At 38.7% G+C, this 27,384-nt stretch overlaps 1 protein-coding gene across 3 annotated transcripts in view; it reads right to left on the reverse strand.

The window, feature by feature from the left end:
• Positions 1–27,384, reverse strand: part of LOC110966177 (inactive N-acetylated-alpha-linked acidic dipeptidase-like protein 2) — a 580,988-nt gene that overhangs the window by 194,352 nt on the left and 359,252 nt on the right. For all 3 annotated transcript variants that reach the window (XM_051947586.1, XM_051947587.1, XM_051947588.1), the window contains exons 13-14: positions 10,852–10,944; positions 733–920 (exon numbers count right to left, since the gene is read on the reverse strand). In XM_051947586.1, coding sequence (XP_051803546.1) covers positions 733–920; positions 10,852–10,944 — 281 coding nt within the window. The remainder of the gene's footprint in view (positions 1–732; positions 921–10,851; positions 10,945–27,384) is intronic.

Below are 27,384 nucleotides of genomic sequence, written 5' to 3' on the forward strand. Positions count from 1 at the left end.
TGCACTTTAAACCTTTTAATGCAAAGAAAAATGTGTACTTTGTTAGTAAATTGAAATATTATACTTATTTAAAGTTAAAAGAATATTTTTGCATGAGGCAAGTAAAGCCTACTTTTTTAATTTAACTGAAATTTTTAGGTTTTAAGTTTTTCAAGTTTGAAAACAAAGGAAAAAACATTTAAAATTATGATTGTTTTATATAGTGCAGCTTTTAAAGCTATAAGATTGCAGGTTGTAGAAATATGGTGCAATAAGAGCAATCAATACGTAGTCGTAATTTAGACGTACTCATCTGAAACAGTGTAGTTATTTTAGCTGTGGTGGGTTGTTAAGGCAGCATTCTTATCTCAGGAGAATACAATAGGACAACTGCTGTGGTTATTTGCCGTTTTACTTTCTTTGTGTAATTGTCCATTATAACAATTTACAATCACACTTGAAGTTACAGAAAGTTTAGTCAAATTTCATCAAGTCAGTGGTCATGTGTCTGCAGAACCTGCTGCCTGAAACCATCCATCTCTTTTATCTTTAGAATGGATGCTGGCTGTTGCCGAGGTAACTGCTGAAATGCCTTCTGACAAGTTGAAACTGTATACTCTATTTTGGTGTGGCAAATGTGTGTGTGCCTTTTTTGTTTTTGTGTTTTCACATCAGTTTAAATCGTTTCAGAAAGCTCCATCTCTGAACCCTACGCTGACATTTAATAAAGCAGATGCTCTTGTGCTCACTGACCTTTCCCCACTCATAGGAGCCGATGCTCCCCAGGGCTGAGCCTCCCCATGAGCAAAACACAGTGGTACGGTCCGGCACCCATCCTCGTTTGGTCTGCTCTGTCAGGGCAGCGATGAGCTGATTCATTATTGCTGAGGTCCCGCCTCCCTGGTCACTGTCATGGCGACTGCCGACCAGCACATAGCGATCTGAAAACGGAGAAGATAAAACCGAAGCTATTTTCTTACATTTGAGCATTTATTTGTGGGACCACAGTATCATATCTGTTCTGGAGTTCAGGTCGTGTCAGTTACGAGAAGTGAGTTCATGAAACTATTCAACAACAGGGGTGAGATGTCTTGTTGTTTCGGTCTGGAACAGGTGTACAATGCTTTTCAATGTGCATTATATGATGTATAATTGCATTTGTGATAAATAAAGGTCTGTATACGACTATATAGGAAATTCACACATTTGTTTCTAAACACATTGTACATGAAAGAAGAAAGAAAATGAGCACTTACAAAAGAGTGTGAATTACATAGTCATTTTTGTGTTCAGGAATAAGGATGGGTAGAAATCATGACTCGATGCGTGGGAGCCATACTTTCAATGACCCCTCTTTGTACACTATAAAAACTGGAGTACATTAGCGGTTCTCCTATTTGATCACACGTTACTACCCTTACTACAGCCTATTTAGTTAAATATTGCTTTGTCCAGCAAACACATCTCTCTCTGGATACGTGAATTTTCAAAACAGTATGGTCTTCTTACTTGAATTTTCTCAGAATAATGAGACAATGGAAACCTCAATTGATCTACTGTGAACAAGCATGTTGATGCAGAGCTTAGGATTACCGGTCTCTGCAGTGACTGTTTTACAACGGGAAGTTTAACAGCCTTCCATTTGAGACCACTCAGATTCTCCGATGATCTGCTGTTACTGGTGAATAAGGCTGAACTGACCTTCTCGATTCCCGGTCTTCACCCTCTCGCTGAGTCATGCTCACCAAACAGTGTAAGCTGCCTTGTGGGCTTAGTTTATTATGGCAGGTAACTGAGTCAACAACCACAAAGGGACAAAAATGCTACATATATACAGTGCCTGTTTATGATTTCATGTCTAACCTGTTGCATTCAGTTGAAGTAAACTCACATCTGTTGGCATGGTTACTATTGCTCCTTTGAGCTGTGAAAGCTGACAATTTGGGCCTTTAGCAGACTCCAGCTTTCAGTTAATGTCAAAGCAGCCACTTCTAACCATCCTCCCACTGCTGTGGAACAGTCACTCACCAACAGCTGGACCAAAACAATACGTTTTCAAAAAACGCAAATCACAGAATCAAGATTCCTCTGTTACAGCAAACATTCACAATGTATTCACAGGCAACAATAAATGCCCCTCCAATATCAGTTTCACTCATTCTCCCACAACATCACAGAGCAAGGCGACTCACAGTTCGGACGACTTCATGATGCACACCTGCTGTCAAACTTGTCACTGACTGAGCAGATTATCTCCAGCGACAACACACACGCACACTCACACACACGCTGGTACACGGTAATGTTGGTTGCATGAAAAGGCAGGATGGCAGCCTTTTCACAGCAGATATGTACTTTACCAAGGGCACCATCTGTATTATATTTAAATCCCATCAACTTCTTGGCTATGCTTTCCTTTAGTGATTGTAAAGTCAGAGTGAGTTCCAGTGCAAAGTGTACAAGTTAAAAGGACAATTCTGGAGCATTCCAACATGCTGGATTTCCCTAACTTTTGCTTACAAGGAAAATGCAAACTTTGCATTGCCTCTATGGTAGGGCTCATACAGCAGTTTGGAAACAGCGTATGTCAGGGTGATCAGTGCAACTTCCACACTTGTTTTTTAGTCTGACTAAAACCAACCACAAATATTAGTCATCTCAAATGGCCATTTTGCAAACACTATTAGGGTTCTCTATCAGGAAGAATTTGTTGATTGACCTAATGCTAAATAATTATAGTACATTCATGTAGAATATTTAGAAAAATTAGTTCTGACAATGAAAATAATTGGAATGCAGCTCAAGTCGAAACCGCAACTGAGAAAGTAATCAAATTTTGGTACATGACTTTCCGAATTGTTGATATCATGGACAAAGAAACACAGAAAATAAAATATTTATGGCAAAAACTATTCATTAATGTTGCAAATTCATGTATTGCATATCAACATTCAATTTTCAATATGATATAAGGTTGTAACTGTTGGCTGCAGCCCATGTAGAATGAGTTACATAAGTTATTAAAGTTATTTCTGAGCAGTAACTCCAACGCAAGCTTGATAAACTCTTCATTATCGCACAGATACTGATGTATCAATGTGTCAAAATGCACTAAGCAATGAAATGGATCATATTATCTCGATAGTGTCCACACTGTTTGTAGATTGGGCCTTGAACACATATGAACACACCGAAGCTGGAAAAACAACTTCCCAACTTGGGAACTGGACCATCTGAGAAGCGGGTGAATACTTAATTATGTTAATGTGTGGATAGCTTTTATTTGTGCTGTGGATGTTGTAGCAAACAACATATCCAGCATATAAAATCACTTATTACTTGCTACAGCAGCTATAACTTACTATATGGAGTGCTCAGTCCAGCCAGTCTTAGTCTTTTCATGCAGCTGATATTGGGACCACCATTACCAGAACCGCAACAGTTATTAAAGCCGCAAGTTCCTTATTTGTAATTCCACAGCTGGGACTACTTTCATCCGCAGACACACAGAGATTTCCCCAGTCTAATCAACTGGTGTCACTCTTTGCATTAATAGTTGGCATCAGAGCAGTGAACGCAGGTAGACTACCAGTATCCAGAGGTAAGCTGCCTTTCAGGAGGTTATGTTGTTATTCTTGCCTCCATCCCTTCTTCCTTATTTCTCTTAGTAGCCGGCCTCCTAACCTCCCTGTGAAGTGCTATTTAGCATTAATAATATACCAAATAGACTTTCTTGCTGTATCACAACAACCATGATGTTGTTTGTATAATCCGGGTAAAATGAGCATCAAACTTAAATAATGTGCGATCCTTCTCATAGTGGTTCTTAAAGTAATCTGCAGTTGCCTTTAGGTGTTTAATTTCCTGAAAGTCAGCCTCACATTCGTAAGTACAGTGGCTTGTGAGGGCGAATACACACGTGGACAAAATTGTTGGTACCCCTCAGTTAAAGAAGGAAAAACCCACAATTCTCACTGAAATCACTTGAAACTCACAAAAGTAACAATAAATAAAAATTTATTGAAAATTAAATAATCAAAATCAGCCATCACTTTTGAATTGTTGATTAACATAATTATTTAAAAAAACAAACTAATGAAATAGGGCTGGACAAAAATGATGGTACCCATAACTTAATATTTTGTTGCACAACCTTTTGAGGCAATCACTGCAATTAAACGATTTCTGTATTTGTCAATGAGCGTTCTGCAGCTGTCAACAGGTATTTTGGCCCACTCCTCATGAGCAAACAGCTCCAGTTGTCTCAGGTTTGATGGGTGTCTTCTCCAAATGGCATGTTTCAGCTCCTTCTACATATGTTCAATGGGATTCAGATCTGGGCTCATAGAAGGCCACTTTAGAATAGTCCAACGCTTTTCTCTCAGCCATTCTTGGGTGTTTTTGGCTGTGTGTTTTGGATCGTTGTCCTGTTGGAAGACCCATGACCTGCGACTGAGACCAAGCTTTCTGACACTAGGCAGCACATTTCTCTCCAGAATGCCTTGATAGTCTTCAGATTTCATCGTACCTTGCACACTTTCAAGACACCCTGTGCCAGATGCAGCAAAGCAGCCCCAAAACATTACTGAGCCTCCTCCATGTTTCACCGTAGGGACAGTGCTCTTTTCTTCGTATGCTTGGTTTTTGAGTCTATGAACATAGAGTTGATGTGCCTTACCAAAAAGCTCCAGTTTGGTCTCATCTGTCCAAAGGACATTCTCCCAGAAGCTTTGTGGCTTGTCAACATGCATTTTTGCAAATTCCAGTCTCGCTTTTTTATGAGTTTTTTTCAGCAGCGGTGTCCTCCTTGGTCGTCTCCCATGAAGTCCACTTTGGCTCAAACAACGACGAATGGTGCGATCTGACACTGATGTACCTTGGCCTTGGAGTTCACCTTTAATTTCTTTGGAGGTTGCTCTGGGCTCTTTGGATACAATTCCAACGACCCGTCTCTTCAATTTGTCATCAATTTTCCTCTTGCGGCCACGTCCAGGGAGGTTGGCTACTGTCCCGTGGGTCTTGAACTTCTGAATAATATGAGCCACTGTTGTCACAGGAACTTCAAGCTGTTTAGAGATGGTCTTATAGCCTTTACCTTTAAGATGTTTGTCTATCATTTTTTTTTCGGATGTCCTGGGACAATTCTCTCCTTCGCTTTCTGTTGTCCATGTTCAGTGTGGTACACACCTTTTCACCAAACAGCAGGGTGACTACTTGTCTCCCTTTAAATAGGCAGACTGACTGATTATGAGTTTGGAAACACATGTGATGTCAATTAAATGACACACCTGAGTTAATCATGTCACTCTGGTCAAATAGTTTTCAATCTTTCATAGAGGTACCATCATTTTTGTCCAGGCCTATTTCATTAGTTTGTTTTTTTAAATAATTATGTTAATCAACAATTCAAAAGTGATGGCTGATTTTGATTATTTAATTTTCAATAAATTTTTATTTATTGTTACTTTTGTGAGTTTCAAGTGATTTCAGTGAGAATTGTGGGTTTTTCCTTCTTTAACTGAGGGGTACCAACAATTTTGTCCACGTGTGTATGTAGGCAGTTAGGATAGTCGGCGCGAATACTTACCTACTGACTTTTATATTGAATTTTGTTATCTTTATTAACCAAGAAAAGGTTCACTGAGATTAACAAGAGTGTCTTGGCCAAGAAAAGCAGCAGCAGAGTGCAGTACAGTGTCATAAAATCACAATATTCTCCATTACAAGTCAGTGATGATGACCAAGCAGTGCCAATGTGAGTCAGTCATAGCACATGCATGTTATGTCAAATGACTGTTTCCAGAGCTTTGCTTTCGGTAAGACTCGAAAGCAGTAATTAAAAAAAAAGTCATACAGAGAAAATTCTGTGAGCATGTAGAGAGCCACTCCCCCCAGTACGAAGTCAGCATGACATAGAAGCCCTATAAACCAGGATTATCCTTTAAAACCCAGAAAACCTGAAGCTAGTGAAATAAATATTGTTTTATTATTGTGAAGGCACAATTTGTATGGTATGAATAATTCTCTACATCTAAACTAAAACTGGTGAATTCAGTAACATTGACCTCATGAGTCTTCATCTTGTGTGATGGACTTTTATTCAGACTGTTTGTCTTCCTTACTGTTCTTACTCCGTCCAGGGACACTCTCCACCAAGGAGGAATACATTTCTCATGTACCATTAATTCCTTGGTTTGGTGAGGTCTGAACATTTCTCTTTAGTGTTAGCCTGTTTTAAGGTAGGGCAAGTTTCTTTCTTTTTATTTAAACCTTGAAATAAATTACAACTACGGAGACTGAAGAGGAGACATTTGAAGATTCTATTTAATTAATAACTTTAATTATTCTCAGAGTCATTGGACAAGCACCAATGAGAAGATGCAAACGGTGAATTATGGCAGTAAGTAGTGAATAGATTGATAAAATGTACAAGAAGTTCTGAAAAAGTAGCACAAAGACGCTCACATACAGAGTCTCAAACTCAGCCACAATCACAAACACAGACACACACAAATATGAACGCTTCAGGCGTCTTTGTATGCCTTGCATTCCCCACAAAGACAGAGTGATGAGTATGGATGCAAAAAGTAGCTTCCTGCAGGCAAAGGAAAGAACAGAGCAAACCTCATCACTGGAACACAGAGCCCTGATGACTTTCTTTGAGAAAAGAGGTGCTTACAGAAGCCTGCTAGCCTAGCCTGAGAATCTGACAACAACATTATCGCACTGTGCAGGGCTTGCGGGGTAAATCACACAAACAACGATTACTGCAAACGGCTTCAAATCAGTCATATGTGAAAGTGCAATTGACTTGATTTTTTAAATTGAACTGTGCATGTTTTGTTGCATATGCATTGTGAGAAGGGATTAACACACAAAAGGTTAAGTGAATCATTTACACAAAATGCTAATTAATGAAAAATGATGTAACTCACATGGAGTCATGCTTTGCTGCCCTAAGGCCAGGACAAGTTAGTAACGGTTCAGCAGGCACCGACTGTGACTTAGTGCAGTTGGTGGTTTAGAATTTTCTTTTGCTTTAACCACATGACTGAGTTATTGACCAGTGTTTTTTGTACTCAAGGCAATGAATGTTCAAAAAAAATGTTTTTGTCAGTTTAATCCGCAACATTACTCACATTTTACACCATTTGCAGTTATTGTTTACATACATAGCATAACTTAATATAAGTAAACTGAGATTATATGGTATTTAGGTGAAGCTTACTGATACTGCCACATTCATTTTTTATAATGCAGGACTTGGATATGCACGGGTGCATTTTATTGATTCCTTGCTAAGGATTCAGCAGAAATTGGTCTTGTATTCAGGTTTGTGCAATTTTAATTTCAGCATAATGTGAATCACATATGTATTATCTCTTGGCTTTAGTCTTTCCTAAAGTACAGGAGAAATATTAGATGGTGACCAAGACAGACTCTTTGACCAAACAAAGGCAATTAAATAATCAGAAGGACAAGGGAAACCATAAAAGGCATCAGTTCGTTTCAAACAAACTAGATGGAGACTTGAAGTGACTTCTCAATGGGTTGAACTCCCTGAACCCTGAGCAGTTTCTGGGCACTGTTTGCTCCTGTCACATTTGTATTTACTGAGGGCTCATTTTTCACTGTAGTATAAAGTCCTGTGCCTCTGCAGAGGCAGTACAAGCAGGACAAGACACAGAAAGAGCTACAAAACACGTATTTTATAATGCCATAAATCATTAAAAAAGAAATTCTTTGATTATGTGTTCTACAAAAATAACAATTATAATTAAAAAAAATCTATATATATAGCATTTTTCAAGTGCCTAGAGGCATCATCGGTATTGGAAAAAAGAGGGCTCCACATGCTTTATATATTTTACAAGTTAGGATATTTCACCATGCCACATGTATCTTCTAAAAACTTGCTATCAACTTATTCCGCTATATATCATCTTAGAGCCATGTTGCATTTATTTTGTTGCTCAGTTATCTTTAATTGTCCCAGTTCCTTTCCATATTTATCGCCTGCAGCTCATCCCACTTTAGCCAAAAAAAACTCACTGCATGTTTGAAACTGAATGTAAAGACTGGTCAGTTGTGCTGAAAAGTACACAGATTTTTTATGTATTTGTTCTCTTTTTTATTGTTCTTTTTTAAATTCAAAATGGAATCACAAATGACTAGTTCAAGGACTGTCAAAGCTTTTCATAACGCTTTCTTGCTCTGATAAATCGTGTAATTTGGTGACTCTTTGCAGAAACATGCCTTTCACACCAGTTGGTGCATTTTTAAGGTATTTTAAATGTCAATACTCAAAGGGTAAGCATAAAGTCGGGCATCATCAAGATGAACTTTTTTCTCATTCATAAAAAAAAATGAAATCAGTCATTGTGAAGGAAGTAAAAAAGAGAAGCTTAAAGGCTGGAGAGAGAAGCATCAAATAAATTGTATGTAAAATGAGTCTGTTTATTGTTCTTTCCAGGAAGTTACAAAAATGATCTGATGCAGACCATGAGTACTGAGGAGGAACTGCTGAAGAGAGATGTCAAGACTATGAAAAGGGAAACTAATATTTTTGATTACTCATGTCACAACAAAACTAATGACTAAGGGTTAGGATTCTAGACGTTCCTACATATTTTGTTGGACTAAAGCCTTTGGAACCTGCTTCCGACAGCTAAACAATTAATCAAAAATATTATCACAATACGGCAGAGCGCATTATCCAAATCGCAGGAGCTGCAATTCTTTGATAAAGGCAAAATGTGTCACAAAATGCTATTATAAACAAAGCATTGTGGTGCAGCAGAGGTGCCCTGGCCTACAAATCATATTCTCCAGACATAAGGGAACATAGTTGTTTGGTGCAGACCAGACTCAAAAAAAATCATCATTTTTATATTTATCTGGCTGAAAAGAAATGAAAAATTAGTGTTCCCACTAAACTTAATTTAGCAAAATTAGTCAAATGATCACAACATGATTTCGTTTGCATGTCATTCAGTTGCCCGTGTAGAAATTTGCATTGATAAATGTATTTCATGGATGTTGTAATATTCGTGTAACAGCAATGACAGAACACTCAAACTACAGCACTCCTTTGATACTGCAGTGCATTTATCCATATAAGCAAACAGCACCTCCAGATTTATTGTTACGCTGCTTGTCTGTGTGCAACGATAAAGTAAAAAAGCCGTACAGATTAATTCAAAACGGCCCTCTGCGAACATGCATGAATATTCATTCTGTTTAGGGTTAAGCGTGGAACAGGCATATGATCAAACGCCAACAACCAGTTAAAGTGTCGCTCCTTCCAAAGATTTGTGGCCCATATTATCTGCTTTAGTGGCCCATTATGCCCGCTTAATATCACACTGTAAATCTGCAAGGTAATTTTCCACCAGTGAGCGGGCAGGACAGGTACAGTAGCGTCAGTGGAGAGGAGGGTGGGTAAAGAGAAAGAATGTGGGGGTGAGGCAAGGACGACGTAAATGGCTTCCTCTACAGAATGCCAATTGCAAAAGGATACATGCAGCAAATGCTAAAGAGTCAGATACAGTGATCACCTCTGGAGCTGGTGGAGCACTAACACAGACCTAAAAGTTTAGTAGGTCTCAAAATGCATGTTTTGTAACTTTTTTTTAAAAGAAATATATGAAGCTATTGGAGACTGGGTACAACTGATACCCTACACTTGTGTTCCTGTTACATTACATCCATGTTGATCTCATTTTTACCATGAATAAATACAGCCACGGCAGCTTATTGTCACAGTGACACATTAGTGCAGTACCTGGACGTCCAGAAAAGTACAGAACAACATTTTACATACAATTAGCATTTTAGATTCTGTTGCTGAAGTGAAAAACTGAAGTGTAAAAGTTCCAGTTGGTTATTGTAAGCAGTTAACTGCTTATTGGCTGGGGAGAGTGGTGGAAAGAAGTAGTTTGGCTCATGAACAGTGAATTCTAATTTCAATGTACTTGTATTTCCATTTTTATTCTCCTTCGTACTTCCATTTGACTACATTTCAGAGTAAAATATAATTTCTACTTCACTGCATTTACCAGACTGCTCTTTTGAGACATTTTACACAATGGATAATATACCAAGCTTTACAAACAAGACACATTGTTAAAGAATAAACCAGTAGTTTCCAGCTTTTTACAACAAGCAGCGTGTAGTCAGACTCACATTTCAGATGATTATGAGCTGTTATAAGCGCCACTCTGTCAAACTTTTTGTGTGGTTTCATTTCAGTAAATGTTCCAGTGGTTTCAATATCTCAACAAAAATCACAGATTAGGGAAAAACTGAAAACTGTCTGTGAATCAGAACTTAGTTTTTTTCTTTTTTTCCCCTCTTACATTAACCATGCAATGAGCCCTCAGATGTGTCTGCTGTGTAATATAAAATTGCCTCATTGATTCAGGCTGACCGTGTCCCAGTGTGACACTCATTTTCTCATGCAAATAAGACATGTTTCTTGAATGTCACATTATTGCATTCATCTCATTTGAGATTTCTGCTATCCATGCTAAGCTAAACCAAACAGAGGTGGTTTGAGAACTGAATTTGGAGAGTAAGTTACTGCAGAGAGTAATTTAAACAGACACAGGTAATGAGTGCCTATTCTGCTAATCTTGAAACAGACAAGATCACAATGCTTCAAGAACAAAGAGGGGAAGAGATGCTGGCCTTAGGAGCACACAAAAATAAGCAACAAAAATGTGATTTTATGGAATTAAAGTAAACTAAAACTAATTACAGGCAGGTACGGCAGTTACCACAGATGTGAATAAGAACAAACATCCAGATTTCGAGGTACTGTTATTGCTTCACAAAAAAAAAAAAAAAATGTAAGTGCATTTTTGTACAGACCTGGGTTCCTCCTTCCTTTCAGGTATCCCACAACATTGTAAATCTTCTTGTAGGACAACTGGTTTCCCACAGTCAGGGTTATCTTCTTTCGCTCTAGGAAGAGGCAAAAAAGATCAACTTTAAGGTGAGCTTCAGTGGGGATAGGAAAAAAAGAAATTGGAATTCACTGTAACTGATTTCAAACATGATGATAACATTGGCTAATTCAACATTTTATTGTGCCGTTCAGTGATACTGAATTGAATTTTGTCCTCAGGGAGATACATCCGTTACCACCTAGAAAAACAACATATATACAGAAATAGACAGGTTCAGAGTTTGTGCTCTGAATCAAAGATTACCTTTTAAAACTAACAGGCTGCTGTATAAATCGAAGCAGACTGGAGGAAAAACAAACTGAAAATCAGAGGAAAGTGGGGCTGAGCAATCTAAGAGTCATCCATGGTGTGGTCAAAAACAGGTCTTCAAATGCAGGTGGAAATAAAAAAAAAAATCAAGCAAACCACCCACCAATCAACAGATTATGCAACTTTGGATTCATCCATTCTGGCAACCCGTAGAGTCCACTAAAGTTGTTCTTTTTTCCCCCCCATTCCTAAAAGTCTGGACAGAAGCTTAGCAAAGCATCAATCAGAAACAGTATGTCATGCTCATATAATCTATTTGCAGTATTTTAGCTTTCTCTCTTCAAATACTTTATTTTTTTTTATTTTTTTTGCAACTTGAGATGAAAAAAAGAAACATTTTTTCAATACACTCATTTACAAAACACTGAGATGATGAACAGACAGAATGAGGAATTCTTTTCTAACAGAGATAAACAAGCCAGCTATCAAAAATGTCAGTGTTTCATAACACATTTACATTCTCCATATTTATATCAAACCATAGATCACTGAAAAACAAAATACCTCAGTGGCAAATTTTTTCCCAATATCATGCAGACCTAGTTTGCAAGTCCCCTGCATTAAGTGCCCAAACCAACTGACAGAGAGTGAAAGCCGACTATGGAAACCTCCAGCAGCCCCTCTACATTGGTGCTGACTTACTGTTAATGTACAACAGTGCTACTGTCATGGAGCACACACAAATTTCAGTTCTGTGTGACTGCCTGAGCATTCAGTCATAAACTGCTCCAACTAAGACAAACAGATGACAGAAAAACTTAAAGGTTACACTGCATTTAGGATGAAATTTTCCCCCCTGTGGTCTAGAAAACAGCTACTGTGAACATTTGATTGTAAAATGCTGTATATTTAAAGGAAGTCTAGCAGAAACCTGCTGTGACTGCGGATACAAACAGAATAACACTGATGACGTTGTGATGATTGGGCTTGAGAATGACCCTCCCTCTGTGAGACGAATCAGACTTCATCACAACCTGCTTCTGAGCGAGATGTTTTTGCTGCTGTCATTTTAAAACTGTTCCTCTCTCTGCTGCTGTCAGCTGTCATTTCAGGGTGAGATCGATGCAACTCTCCTCCACCCTGCTCACCTCCAGTTTTGACTTTTTGACCCACAGTTCCCTTCAATAAGTTCATCATTAGTCCCAAGCCACATCACATCCATCCAGATTTTCTGCGTCATTCTTTCCCACTGCAACACCACCACCAGTGTCCAGACTCAGGAGGATGTTAATGCACAGTTCAAGCCACCACTGTTGCCTCAAAATTATGACTGCCAAAGCCTTCTCCCAGATTAAATTGTTCTGTATTGTCAACATCTTGTCAAATACATTATTTAACCCTCTGAACCCCAAGCAGGTTTTTGCTCACGTCACATTTTCACTCACTCTGGGCCCATTTTTCATTGCAATTTAATGTCCTGCACCTCCACAGACCCAACTATAACTAGAAGTGGAGAGACTCAAATGTCTTTTATGTAGTACAACTAAGCTCTAATGCCACAAATCAGACAAAACAAATGTTCAGTTTTCTTTTTTTTTCCATTTTGAAATTACATATTAAATTGAAATAAACTCAAATCAACATGTACAACATTTTTCCAAGTCTCCAAATGAGTTACAAATACCGGGGAAAATGATATTTCACTGCTTTAATTTTTAATTTCTTCCCATAGTTGTATCTTCTTGGCTCTGTGTAAACACAGCCTGCAGTTCAGTCAAATAACCCCTGATTTCTTTCAAGTGACTGTTGGTGATAGACTAGGGGTTTGTTAGCTGGGCTGAGGTACGCATAAAGTTTTTATTTTGTACAGAATTTGGTGGAAATATGTTTTTATGGGAATTTTTTTTAATGAGACATAAAACAAAGTGTTTTTAATTAAACATCAGAATTTTTAGCTTAGATTTATTTATTTATTTATTTGCCACAGATGATTATTTCAGTGAAAATGGAAAACTGAAAATCAGTCAGTTCTTTCTGTTTTTACAGTTTCTGGCTCTGATATAAGGAATCATTAAGGTGATCTTTTTTTCCCCCACTTGTCACTATGCATGTGTTTGAGTATGTGTGTGTGTGTGACTTCTCTGCCTCACTCAGAGAGCAGAGGTTGTGAAGAGGGACTATAAATAACATATCCATTTTAAAAAGCCACTTCTTTCACTCTTCCTTCCTTCCTTTATGTAAACTTTCATAGGATGCTGAGAGGAGGTTGGTGTTTCTCCAGTCACTGGTTAAACTGCTTAAAACTCGTCCTTATCCAAATTACATACCCAAAAGCTTTTGTTTTTTTCCCCTATTAAAAAAAATCTTTTTCTGCTTTAAAATGACTCTGATGTAACTCCACACCTTTGCTCTGTATAGCAAGTTTACATCTAGTATTGGCTTCTCTCTCCACTCATCCCTCACTGAAGATCGTGCACACCAGCTCACCTTTGACTGTGCTTAAGCATTCCAAAACTACATTCCACAATGGAAAATTGTACTATAGGTGTAATTTGGCCTTATGTGAGTGCGAACCAGAACCAAACTCTGAAGAAAAGTGAACCTACAGAATGTTCCACCCTGCAAGCTGACAACAATGGTTCTTTACATCTGTGAAATATGAAATCCCAGGAGTCTGAAACAGTGCTTTTGATACTGCCATCAGTGCAGTTTTGATTTGTTTTATGTAAATGCTCAGCCATGGTGTTGACTGCTGAATACACTCACAATCTCTCTTATGATATTTAAAATATACCATAGGGAGATATTAACGAGGTTAAATGTTGATTTTCATCTGTTGGTTAATTGAGAATTGATTAAGCTCTCTCAGAAGACTTATGTCTTCAAGTAATAACTGATGACAAAGGGGGATTGTGCAGACCGAATCCAGTTTGATAACTCATTTTACCATTTAAGGAGCACACAGGAGAACTGTTAAAAATGAAAGTTCAGTCACTTTTCACTTACAAATCACAGTGAGTAAACGACAAACCAGAATAAAAGAATTCAAGTAGGTGGGTCCGGTGCTAGCGGTAACTCTCCAGGTGAACATTTGTGACTTTGCTGTAATGGGAGCAAGAAACACTGCAAAATAAAGGAAATCTGAGTGACATGAGCCGCTTTTGAAAGGTTTTACTGTTCATGGTGGAATCTCAGTCAAAAGAATGTCATAGAAGTCAATAATCTCATATTACTTAGTGCCATGCAATACAACAAAAGAAATGGGAACTTCACTTTTACACCAACCGAGAAGGACGTACAGGAAGTGAGGAAAGCTGGAAAGTCTGGATATTGTTAAGATTAGTTGAGTATGTATCTAGTGCTTTACCAGCACACATTTACACATATCTGTATGTGCATTAGTATGCAGGTGAGCCACACACGTTTCTTTTGACTGCTAAGGGTGTTAAAATTGTTTTCCATTGAAATGATTCACACTATTCTATTGACCGAGGTTTTGTGACAGAAATTGGCCAATACTTCAGAATAGAAAATGTTTCACAAGAAACAGAAAGCGCTGGAAACACATTTTAGCCCTGATAAGTGTGTTGGAGAGAAACAATGAAAATAACTGTTCGAGAGATGTTATATTTTTGCATCAGCATTCAGATGTGTGCATGCACAGTAGACAGATGAACTCTAACATCATGTCCATCATGTCATGACTTTTTCTGTTGTTTGATCCAAAAATAAAACATATATGGTTCTCATTTTCCATCACTAATCTTGGAGAGAAGTCTGCCTGATACAACATCACTTGCTCACATTTGAGGGTTCTTCAAGTTTTACTTTAAAGACACAGGGTTTGTTGGCATGCAGGCTTTGCAGTGCACAATAAAATGAGCAAGGAACAGAAGAGAAATGCTGGAAAGGAGATTTGGATGCAAAAAGAAATATTTAGAGTTGTATAGAGATAGTTTGGTTACAGAAGAAAAATATGCTGACCAAAAACAGGTACTCTATAGGCAGTGTTTTTATAGTTGCCACCACATTGCCGCCACGACATTTAAGTCAGCGTCACAAAAGTTTGTGTCGAGTGCAAAGCCATCTGAAAACCATTCAAAGCAAATTAATTAAAATATATATATATTGTACATATTTGCAAGTCGTCTTTTAAAAAATGATTTTTTAAAAATTTCTAAGCAGATTTGCTGTCCTAGAAAATTCCCTCTATCCTTCTACAGACATTTATGCTTTCCAAACAGTTACTCAATTTTTTTCAAATCGAAATACCAAAACATAAAATATCACAAGGTCATTTTTACAGTATGCAAATTTTGTTGTAAAAACCAATACAGCAATACCAAGACAAATAGATAAAATTATATGAACATGTTAATGTGTGAATTTTTTCATACGAAAATGCCAACAAAATAAATATCACAATGTAATTTTTTTACAGTACCATGCAGCCCTGTGATGTTCTCATTCTTAAATTATTCTATAAAGCAATGAGCAGCATCAAAATGAATTAAAATAGAAAACCTTCCTATGAAGGTCTAAAATTCCCACCGGCTCCCACAAAGAGGGCAAAAGAAGCCCACGCTCAACCACACACACACGTACAGTGCCATATGATGCACTTGACAGAGCAGTCACTGGATATTGTGTCTGCCAGCTCGGCTCCCTTGCTGGACGGCTGTGAGCTCTTGGGGGCCTGATGGCGGGAAATCTGAGGGAAATACAGACCAAGTGCCAGTAAAGATGTGAAGCAGGGGCTCAAACTGTGTGTGACAGAGGTCCCCTGCCTACAGCACAGCACCACAGCATGACAGCCCACTTTTCCAGCTTCGCTCCTGTCCTCCAACCTCCTCCCCTCTCCTCCCGCGCGCGCCTGTCTGCTTACCCTCTCGCTCCCGTTTAATACATTATAAAAAGGCACTGCTTTCTCTCATAGACGTCACATAACCCATTTATCACTTTTGACATTGGCACAAATGACTATGGCTAAAGAGGAGGGATGGAACATGTGGCCCGTTTGTGTATTCAGTCTGCAGACGTATGCACAGAGAGAGCGGAGAGAGATTTGTCATGGAGTAATTCCCCTTCATGATGAATGGGTTTACAGATAGGGCTGCTTCTACAGGTAAGAGGTGACTCTAAGTTAAGCACAGAGAGCTGATGAAAATATTTAAAAGGGACTATGGTATGTGTTGGATTTTCACAGGCTATATTAAATGGAAAAGCCATTATTTTCACGGATTGAAACCGTGAAAACACAAGTAACAACGATAGAATGTGCCCTAATTTCACTATTCATCAAACTGAAATGAACTGTGATAACACCAACGGTGGTATTTAGCAACATTTTCTCCTGGTAGGATTTGTGATTTCCCTGGAAGCAGTGCTGTGCTAAAATGGTTGGACAAGCTGTCTCATGGGGATGCTGGTCCTCACCCCGCACAGCCTTTCAGTGTCTTAAACAGTCCCTTAAACAAAACACTTAACCTCTGTCTGCTCCAAGGAGCATCACCCATGACTGATCTTGTAAAAACACTCCACGTGCACCAAAACTACAAAATAGGTCATGTCACTTGTTAAATCTGACCAAAGGTGGCATAATAGCCATTTCTGGGTCTAAACACGCCTTGAGATCCCAAAAACTAGTGAAATTTGTGAACCTTTTCATGATCACTTCCTTCTTCAGTGAGGCACCACTTCGTGTTGGATTTTAAGTATAAAAGTTCTCCCAAGTGTATAATCAAGAGTCAAGTCCAGGCAACAATGTAAAATAAGATTTAGGTGGTTGAGCTAGAAGGGTTAGTGAAGTTAGGTCGGCTAACATAATGATCAAATACTTCCTGGATACCTACAGAAGTATCATTAGACTAATATATTAGAGCTATTATATTAGGCATCTCACAATTTTACAGCCATCATTGTGAAACTGATACACTTTTGCACCGTGTACCAATGTTTTTGGTACAAGATGGTGATGAGTTGTAACTAGTTGGTTTGATTTGTACTTGCAAAATTGTTCCCTGTGACATTCTGTGGATAATTTCTTGGCAAACAACAGATCTTGTTGTCAGTAGTACTTGTAACAAGATCAATAAGATCATGAAAAAATATGAAGCTGCAACGAGGAGAACAAGAAAAACTGTACCAAACTAAACAAAAAGACTGCATCGTGATTTATGTGCAGCTTTGAAGTGTAACTTGTAACAGGACTAAACAGTTTTGCTGCTTTCCTGCACAGCCACATACACTGACTCACTCGCATTTAACTGCTGACAGCATCAAAAACTTTCAAACACCACACGCTGCCACAAGAAATTAATCACATCTTTGCAATTACCCAAATTTATTTTGATCACCCACGGACCCATACATTTACACCACAAGTGCCATGTAATGAAAAGAGCTGATATATAATCATAGTCTAAATTCAGAAGTATCTTGGTGCCATGCTCTGCTGGGTATTAAATGCAGAGTTGAGAAGAAAAAGCAGTAAGTGAATGCGGGAAACCTGCACACAGCAATCAATAGTGGTGTAATTAAAGGGCCTGGGAGTCCTTTCTATAAAGCCATTTCAAGTTGTTCTGCTTCGCTCGCCTCTCCCTCTGCAGCATCGCAATGTAATTGCCACGGAAATTTGGTACACTTTTGGCATTTGTTCTGAGTGGGAGAGAGACACAGAAACCGACAGAGAGCGAGTAAGAAAGAATTGCATGTGTTAAAGATAAAGTAAGTATGGACTTTAACAAAGAAGAAAGGCAGAGTTGCTGAAGTCACATTCTTCAACCATGTTTTTTGCATCAATAATAATTTGCAGATGAATGTGTGGAACTCTGTGTGTCAGAGAGAGGGTCTGAAAGTCAAAGTGTCTGTATTTTGCTCTTCACTTTAGGTTTAGGATAACACAAGATGATATAAAGTCATATAACTACTTCTGTAATGAAAGTGCATGAAAGTCATCACAATCACATAGTTTTTTATGACAAAGATATATATTGGACCAAAACAAGCATTCTGAAAAAAATCTACCTTCTTTCTTGTTTAACCCCTTAAGCTTCAGTGTACCGCCGGCGGTACACCTACTAATTTGCATAGGAATTTCAAGAATGTCCGACGGCTGCAAACACGATTATACAAACACTATACGCCGATGGAAAGCTTAGATTCTCATGAATCCGCCGGTGTAAACCACTTTCAGATGCGATTACTACAGCGAGTGAGAAAAACACATTTGTCCGACAAAAACGAATATTCATCCATCCGTTCTCTATACACGGCTTCAACGCACACAGCGCGACTCACATTTCCGGGTTCATTATTACACACACAAAAAAAGATTCCACAAAAAACGGCCATAATCCAACCTTTTACATCCAGATGACACAAGCCAGTAAACTATTTTGTCCAAAACATGTCCTGAAGTCGGTATAAAATCCCCAAATCGGTCATTTTCAAGGAAATGCACCTCCCGATGAGCGTCCAATATTCCCCGTATTTTTCGTAACTTTTTTTATTTAAAAATAGAATATTAGCGATTTTTTTGTACTGAAAACGGCTGGAATTGACTGCAGCTTAGAATTAATAGGTTTGCTAACTCTATATTGTTCTTTTTTTATCTTTAGAGTTCTGACAAACTCAATGTCATGGGTCATTTTCTATCATGCTGTTTATAACTGGTGATAAAAGGGCTTTGAGTCTTTAAGGTTTAATATACAGATAAGACTGCAATTCATTCATTCCTGGTGGTAAATATTTAAGCTCTAGCAGACAGCAATATATGCAACTGTCACTGTAGACTGGCACTATATTGTTCTAGACAGAGGCCAGTGAATGACAAACTTTTATAAGAGCTTACGAATATTTTTTTTCATTTTTGAAAGAATTGTACAATGATGTTTCAAGATTCCTCATTTAAAATGATGGCATACTATCGCAAATATTGTGATGAAATACTAACAAACAACACGGAACAATGAGCCAATCTTCATGATGAGCTTTGAATTACAACATGTAAGAGGACCTAACTGTTTTCCTGCCATGTAATGAACTGGGCTAATATATAATCAGAGTTTGGAGAAGCTTCACAGTGCTGCTCTGCAGGGTAATAAATACTGAGCCGAAGAAACAGTAAAGTGTGAAGGAGGGAAACCTGTAAATAGCTATCAATAGTGGTGTAATACTGCCTCAGGCACAAAGAAAACAAAAACAAAACAAAAAAAACAAGAAAAAGAAAGAACATAATGAAAGAAATATTAAGTACATGGAATTACAACAAGTGAGGTTTGTGTTTTGTGCAGAAAAGACACGTTGTAATATCTATAGCTATCCAGCGCCTACAACTTCCACAAGCAAGAGTCTTTTAATAGATAAAATATTCACCTTATTTCCTGCCTCTAAAATTTACCTTTACTCCTCAGGCATATGTTAGACTACACTCATTTTATTTACATATTTTGCCATGACAACTGTAGAACTTTTTGAAGTGATGGATCATGCGTGGGAACCTTCTCTTAAAAGGCAGTGGTAGGTTGCATTTTATTGACAGACCAAAGAGCTGAATCCTGGAACCGGGTGAAACGGTTGAAGGGAAATGTTTACGCTCCAAAAAACAATGATAATTAACACTATCTTACATCCAATGTTGTGTTAACAGCTGTGGTTTGGCCCTTTTTGGAACAGCAAGACAGTTTCATCTATGCACAAAATCAGATCACCTCTCAAATTTAGGAAATTAGCTGCCAAAGAATGTATCTGCTGATCATGGGGTAATGTCATCTAGTGTGTTTTTGCAAATGCTCTGAAATTAAGGCATTACTGTTCCAGGAATGAAGTCTGGCACTGTGTGATGTGATTATATAAGCACAGATCACTTCCTTGCAGTCTGAGGGTGTCCTGAGTAAGTTCACTGCTGATCTTAGCACAGGGGAACTGGAAGAACACAAAGTGAACCAAAAATATAACCATGGTTTCCACCAGTGTATTAGCAGGCCTAATTTGACCTTCACCAGATTAAGCATAAAGGAAGAAGCCTTTTTAGCTATACTTAGATTGGGACAGTATGGTCCAGGAACAGACACCATAGTTGGAAAGTTCATCATTTACAGCTCCATTGAGTCAGTGTCAGCATTGGTCCTCAGTAAGTTATCAAATGAGCTTTAGGAGTTTAACGCTGTCATCAGTCTGTTGCTGCCCCACGCCGGTCTCCCATCAAGAAAAAGACGCTTGGTCACAGTGGTGTAGGCCACCAGAACTCATCAGTAGTCCAGTGGACCAGTAAAAATACATTATGATTTTATTGGTTGCCTCTTTAGTGTGCTTTTGTCATTCAGGGTGCACATGACAGCTCCCTGCATGCATGGTTCAGTTCCAGTCACTGCGTTTAACAGCTTGTCGGCATAATATAATAAAGCTTAGCATCAGAAGCAACAGTGATGGAGCAACACTTCACATAAATCACATATACGAGTACACAACCAGCATGTTTACTGTCTTTATTGTTAGTTAGCACATGCTGAAAACAACGTCAAGCTAGATTTAAAAGCTGATAGCTGAATATGAACCACTTAGTAAAGAACAGTTCATTTGTTTCTATAATTGATAGACTGTTCAACTAGCAAAACAGTAGTTTGGTGTAGTCTTAGTTTGGATGAAGATAGTCCACACAAGGTGCTCCAACGCCATCCGACACTTTAGGAATTACATTTAACAAAGACCACAAACCAGGCCTCCCAACATCAGTTGATATCCTTACCAATGCTCTTGTGTGGAAGCAAATCCTCGTATGTCACACAATCATGCTTTAACCGAGAAACCTCTCAGATGCAGTTTAGTTCGTGTGAAGGGTAAATTTTAGAGGGCAAGAACAGCATTTGCAACTCAGTTAACTGTCAGTGAGGTTTATTAGAACACCATGATTAGCCACAAATAAAAAGAAATGTAACAGTAGTAGATGAGCCAACACAGCCAATCAAAAGCTTAAGTGCCCATTTATGATGTGCTGGCAGGGTGAAGTGACTCATTGTCACACTCCCACCAGTCGCTGCACTCTTTCATCAGCTTGTCCAACATACACGGTTGGAAAGCTTCTAACTTCCAGTAGAATAAAAAGCACAAACATGTATGAACACAAAGCCAGGAGCAACAGAAAAGTGTGTGTGTGTGTGTGTGTGTGTGTGTGTGTGTGTGTGTGTGTGTGTGTGTGTGTGTGTGTGTGTGTGTGTGTGTGTGTGTGTGTGTCATCACTTAAGAGTGTAAATGCGTGTGTGTGTGATCAATCAGCCTTGCCAGAGTAAACAGGGTCTTGCAACACGCCTTAGAGATAGTGATGGACTAGCTTGGTAATTGTCTGGTCAACAGACAGACCACTCAGATAGAGTCAGAGCCAAAGCCCCGAGGCCTGATGGGGACAGGGTGGTTCAGTGAATTAATCAATCTAAAAAGGCTGAAGGCATGAGAGAGGTAGACATGTTCTTTCCAGCAAACACACCCACATGTATAAACACATACTGATACAGGACCACAGATTTGAGCAAAGTACCAAGAAATCAAGATGTGGAAGACATTTTAAGAAAAAACAGTGTAGGAAGGCATACAGTGAAGTACATAATGAATATAATATAAAGAAAGTGCTTGAAGACATTTGGATGTGCGTACTTAGTGTGGGTGTCGGGAATGTTGAGTTGCAGACAACACTTTCCATTTCAAAGTGGTAGCTTATATGTTGCTATATGTCAAGACAGCATTAAGTGCTGTCTGGCAAATGAATGCTAAATAGCTGGTAAGGTGTAAGTACTTCGAATGTAGTAGTTAGAAGGTGGTAATTCTGATTTGCACTAGATCATTTGGCAACTCAGCAAGACATGTTTTCTAGCAGAAGAATCATAAATAAAAAGAACAAAAGGAATATAAAGTTTGAAAGGTTATGCAAAATTTAATGCTCTCAAACTGATATACTTTATGCAAGCCAGAGTCTTTTTAAACATCCAGCTTTTAGAAGTGGACATAACTGAAAATATGAATGCAAAAGTACTAAAACACATGCATAAATTCACCCACATATACTCAGCGCTAAGAGTAGTGTGAGGCTGACCACGTTGTCTCGATGAGGTCTGGCGATCTCCGTGGAGGGCCCCTGAGCAATTAACCAATGGCCAGTCAATATAGCCTGCCTTAATTGAATGGGAATTAAAAGAGAAAAATAAGGAGAAAAGGAATTAAAAAGAAAAAAATGAAAAGAGGCAGACAGATGGAAACAAATGATAGCAGGATCCCAAGAGTGGTCAGAGGTGCAGCCAATCGATTGGAGACAGATTACATCTCTCTCGCTCTCTTTCTTTGTTTTCCCATTGTCCCTCTCCCTCTCTTGTGCCTGTTCTCTCCCTCTTTCAAACTCATTTGATGTAATGGAAACACTTCAGAAAGATGCCTACCTTGCAGACTCATTGGATGTACATTAAGCTCAGTCGACACACGCGCCTATTTTCAGAGAGACCACACTTGAAATTTGCCCTCCAAAACCAACAGTGCTTCTGCCAGAACTGGAAGAGCATCTGATACAGCATTTACAACACATGACACACAAAAGATATCTAGGTAAAGAAACGTTCACACCACTGACAGACCAAAAAAATGCTAAAAAGACTGAGTCGGCTATGAACCAATAACTATAGAAAAGTATCAGTCAAGGATGCTCATAAACATATATGACAGCAAAATACTTAAAATCCAACATAACTATTCTCTACTTTTGGTCAACATGGTCTTAAAGATCACAGCTGAAAACAATACCATGACAAGATTCGGACACACACGCTCCATCGTCCCACCTGCATCAATACTACTCCCGTCTTTGGCCAATGGTTTTTTGGGAGGTGCATCATTGATTATCCACTTGAGTTGCATGGGTGCCCAACAGTGATGAATTGTGTGTGTGAAGGCGGCTCGGGTTACAGTATGTGTGACTGTTATCTGTGCAACATTGGAAAAGGGTAGAATGCAGTGTTCCAGCCAGTGATCAGCCACTGGATTTATTGGGGAATAAATGGAAATGGACAGACGCCACACACGTACAATGGGGAAACATGCTGACAACAAGAGACGACGACTGAGTGGAAGCTTAAGTGAAAGACAGAGAGCTCAGGGTAAGGTGGAGAAGGAGCAGAAGGTGGTCATGTGGCAGAGGCCCGCAGTGACGATGATGAGATAAGAGAGGATTTATGCTCTCGAAAGCAGGAATTATCCCTTAATACTGTATCCATCTCCCTTTTCATGCACTTCTCTCACACACATAGACTCACTTTACCAAATGACACAACCCAGCATGCACAACCGTTGCTGGTTCCCTTAGTGTAGCAGTCCCTGCAAGAGCTCACCACACCTATTACATTACAATAAGAAATGATAAACTCATAGCGGAAACTTAGCTTTTAGATAAAGTTTTGTACAGATTTAGACGTAAGACCCAGGAGTTGGACATATGTTGCCGTATTGATGTCTGTCATTAAACAATTGGAAATTCACCTGAAAAACAACAGCATCTTCTCAAACGTCAGCATATGATAAAGTTCCTGGCAAGGAACCTCTTGGTAAGCAAATGATTATAAAAGTCTTCTATCAGAAAGTACTGACTGTGAATCGAAAAACACTGACTGTGTCTTTACAATGTAACAATCATCTGGGAAACCTTGAGTCCTGGTATTCATGTGGATGTTACATTGACATATACCACCAACATATGCATGGTTTGTAACCCAAGCACACCTCGTAATGGCGATGAGACTCCCCAAAAGCCTCTCCAAGCACAACAATGGACCCTCCCACATCACGAGAATTGCTCAAGAATGGCTTAAGGAACTGAAAAATGTTGACCTGGCTTCCAAACTTCCTGAATCCCAGTCTGATCAACCATCCATGAGATGAGTTGGAACAAGTCCGATTCTCAAAGTCCCCGACACACCAGAACCAAAGCATCTGCTGCTTTTGTCCTAATGCCAAATACGACAGGAAATATCCACAATGTTAGGGAAATAAGGAACACCACCAAAAGTTGTTTTGGTTCAGGATGCATGTCATTAACATTTCTACCACCAATTCATTGAAAATAAAAATCTTCAGAGGAATGGCGTTTGGTCTAAAGCATGACAGGTAAATATCTTTTTTGGAACAGTGACCCATTCATCTGTATAATATATGAAACTAGGTGCTTTGTCTTCGTGAAATGGAGCAATAGGGAGATACATTATGTATGAAAAAGTTCTTGCTCTTGAATTTTTAGTCACTTTCAGCTAGTGACATGGGTTTTGCCATGGAAAGTCAGTCGTCCATCACTTGGGTCCAGACTGGAACCTCATAAGATGGATCTTGTTGACTTTGGTTATCCCATGACATTTTCTTTTGCACCACAACAGAGTTGACATTAATGGTGTTGAGAAAAATGTCTTGACAACTTTTGGATGGATGATCACTAAGTCTCCCATATTGACAGTCCACAGAAGATGACTCCTTATCAACTGTGCCCTTTATCTGTCTTTTTATACAAACATGAACCCAATACTTGTGGTGATGTTGCTAGAAAAGCAATGGTAGCATGCTACAACTCTAAATTAAGATGGCAAACATGTCACCTGCTTCACAACTTATGTAATTATTTCACTCAAAGCATTCCGGCTTCTTTCCATCATCCATCTCTTTCTATATTTCTTCACAACACCCAAGTCTTGGAATAATACGAAAATACGCCTGCTTGTTATCTATTATGTCTTTCTGACAAAGGAAATTACACCGCCTTGCTACACATTTACTTTTCTTTCTTTTGCGATATTTTTGATTTTACTTTAATTCCTCCATCCAGTGGGAGAGAAAATACTTTTCTGGTATTGACACTGATGCACTTGCTGATTTCTGTCTTCTTTTTTGGGCATGCTTTTATACTTTGTGTAAAAAGCAAGTGTCATACTTTTCACAAGCATTTTATGACCGTCTTTGCCCTGAGGCTCTGTAATGTTCTGGCCTGCTACACTCATATTTTAGTGCCTTTCTTTGCCTTCAAGGAGGAATGTGGAGGCCCCAGTCATAAGAAAGTATCTCTTATTTAATCATCCTATCTATCTATTCATTCTGTTTTGTGTGAGAAAAGGTCATGGCGACTCCAACAATAAGAGCTTGTCCCTGCATCTCTGCTCTCAACTCATTCAGTGTAGGTTAATTAACAACTGCAACTCGCTGATGATTGCCTGGTCATGAGGCGCACTTCAAGTCAATGAAAACTGTACCGCAATAAAAACAGTTGGAGTAATTAAACAGCTCAAAATAACAAGAGCAAGGATAGCAAGTACAGGCAAATATGTAATTTTTTTTTTAAACTGCACTGAAATTTTTAGACCACTGTGTTAGAACAGAAATAAAATAATGGAGCAACGCTCTGCAAGAGTTACTGACCAGTCTTTTGGGCAGCGACAGATACAACTGCTTATAACATATAAAGTAAATGTTATCGTTGCATGCCTCTTTACCTTTATCCCTCTTGCCATTTATTTATCTGCACTAAAGGTCAAAAGATATAGTTGCTTCAAGCACAATAGCATAACACTTTGGACTGAAGTTTCTGAGAGTTAGTACTTGGTGGACTCCTAAAAATTGAAAAACCTCTGAAGCGGCATTCAGATACTTAAGAGGCACTAAAACAATAAATTTTAAAAAATAACAGAATGAAAACATCACAACCACAGCTAAAATTGATAAGTTTGTTATTGTTATTACATGGTGCAATTTAAACACCCTCTAGAATAACACACGGAAGCATTTTTGATCAGACATCCTCAATGGCAGAATGGTTTCACTTGTCTGTATGTCTGCCTTCAAAACGTGTTAAAAATCATCGTTGTAAAACTAATAATGTCCTTTGATCTGACAATGTCAAGTTAAAGTTTGGTCAGGCTTGGCCATAAAATGATTTGACTTTGGTCAGTGGCAATTACAAGGTCACGGTCATGGTTAAAAGAAATCAATGCTGAATGGCAGTAGGTGAAGTCCGACATTTGCTGACCCATCCATCCACCCTGACAATCTCCCTTTGTGGTGATACAACATAATCACTCTATGGCCTTCTTCTCCACAATAGAGATCATACTTTATACGGCCACTAGAGGACTATCTGAACACTGTAGCAGTTCAGCCCTCTTGAATATCCACGGCTTTAACAATTGCCATTACAGAAATAATCTCAGACAGCATGATATGGCAAACAATCTTTTTACATGATAGTGTCTTTCAAAATATCTCCCAATTTTGCCAAGAACTTCAGGAAGAGTGGGACAACATTCCACAAGCAGCACCAACAACTTCATGAACTCTGCAGATCTGTGACCCACTATAATTTCAAACCTAGTGTGGACTTGGTTGTTTCATGATATCAGTTCTGTTGAAGGGATGTTGTGTGTTGAAACAACAAAAACATATCCCCCAGTTGAAAAGAACAGAAAGAATTTCAAGTACAAGTAATATAAATAAAGAGGGTCTCATGGATTTGCTTGCACTATACGATGGTGTATTATTTCGTGAATGTTTGAATACATTTATTTATTTATAGGGGATGTAAAACGTAGTGTCTAAGTGTGATTTGCCCCGTTGCCCTCCAAGCTGCACTTCTATGCTTACTCTATCAGAACTATTTCAGGTTTTATGGCTGTCTTATTGTGCCAAACTGAAGTATTACTGAGTAATGAAATAGTAAAGACATTGTCAGGCCAAATGAAACCTGAAAGTGAACCCAAATACAAAATTAACTCAGTTTCTTCCTCTCTTGCATTCCTAGTGTGCTTGAATTGTTTTTGGCCTATGCATCAATGTGTTTTGGTACACCAGTGACTTAAATAATCTCCATCTGCCATCAATACCTTAATTACATGTGGTGTTTGGCCATATTCAAATCTGAACATTCTAGTCTACAGCATCTGGCCACAGCGTGCTGCCATTTATTCATTTGTTTATGGTGTATTTGATCAGGACAGAAACACAATATACACAAACTGAAAACTGCTCTCCAACACAAACGTTACAGTGCACATAGTGACTGCATTTGCAGCATTCGCATATGCAACATCCATCCCAGAGTTGATTTGGGGCTCATTCAGTGAGGATCCCGCCTTGTACTACAATGACAAAAATTGATGCAGCATTGTAGTGCATCATT

This window comes from Acanthochromis polyacanthus, chromosome 4 (genome assembly GCF_021347895.1).
Source record: "Acanthochromis polyacanthus isolate Apoly-LR-REF ecotype Palm Island chromosome 4, KAUST_Apoly_ChrSc, whole genome shotgun sequence".
NCBI lineage: Eukaryota > Metazoa > Chordata > Actinopteri > Pomacentridae > Acanthochromis > Acanthochromis polyacanthus.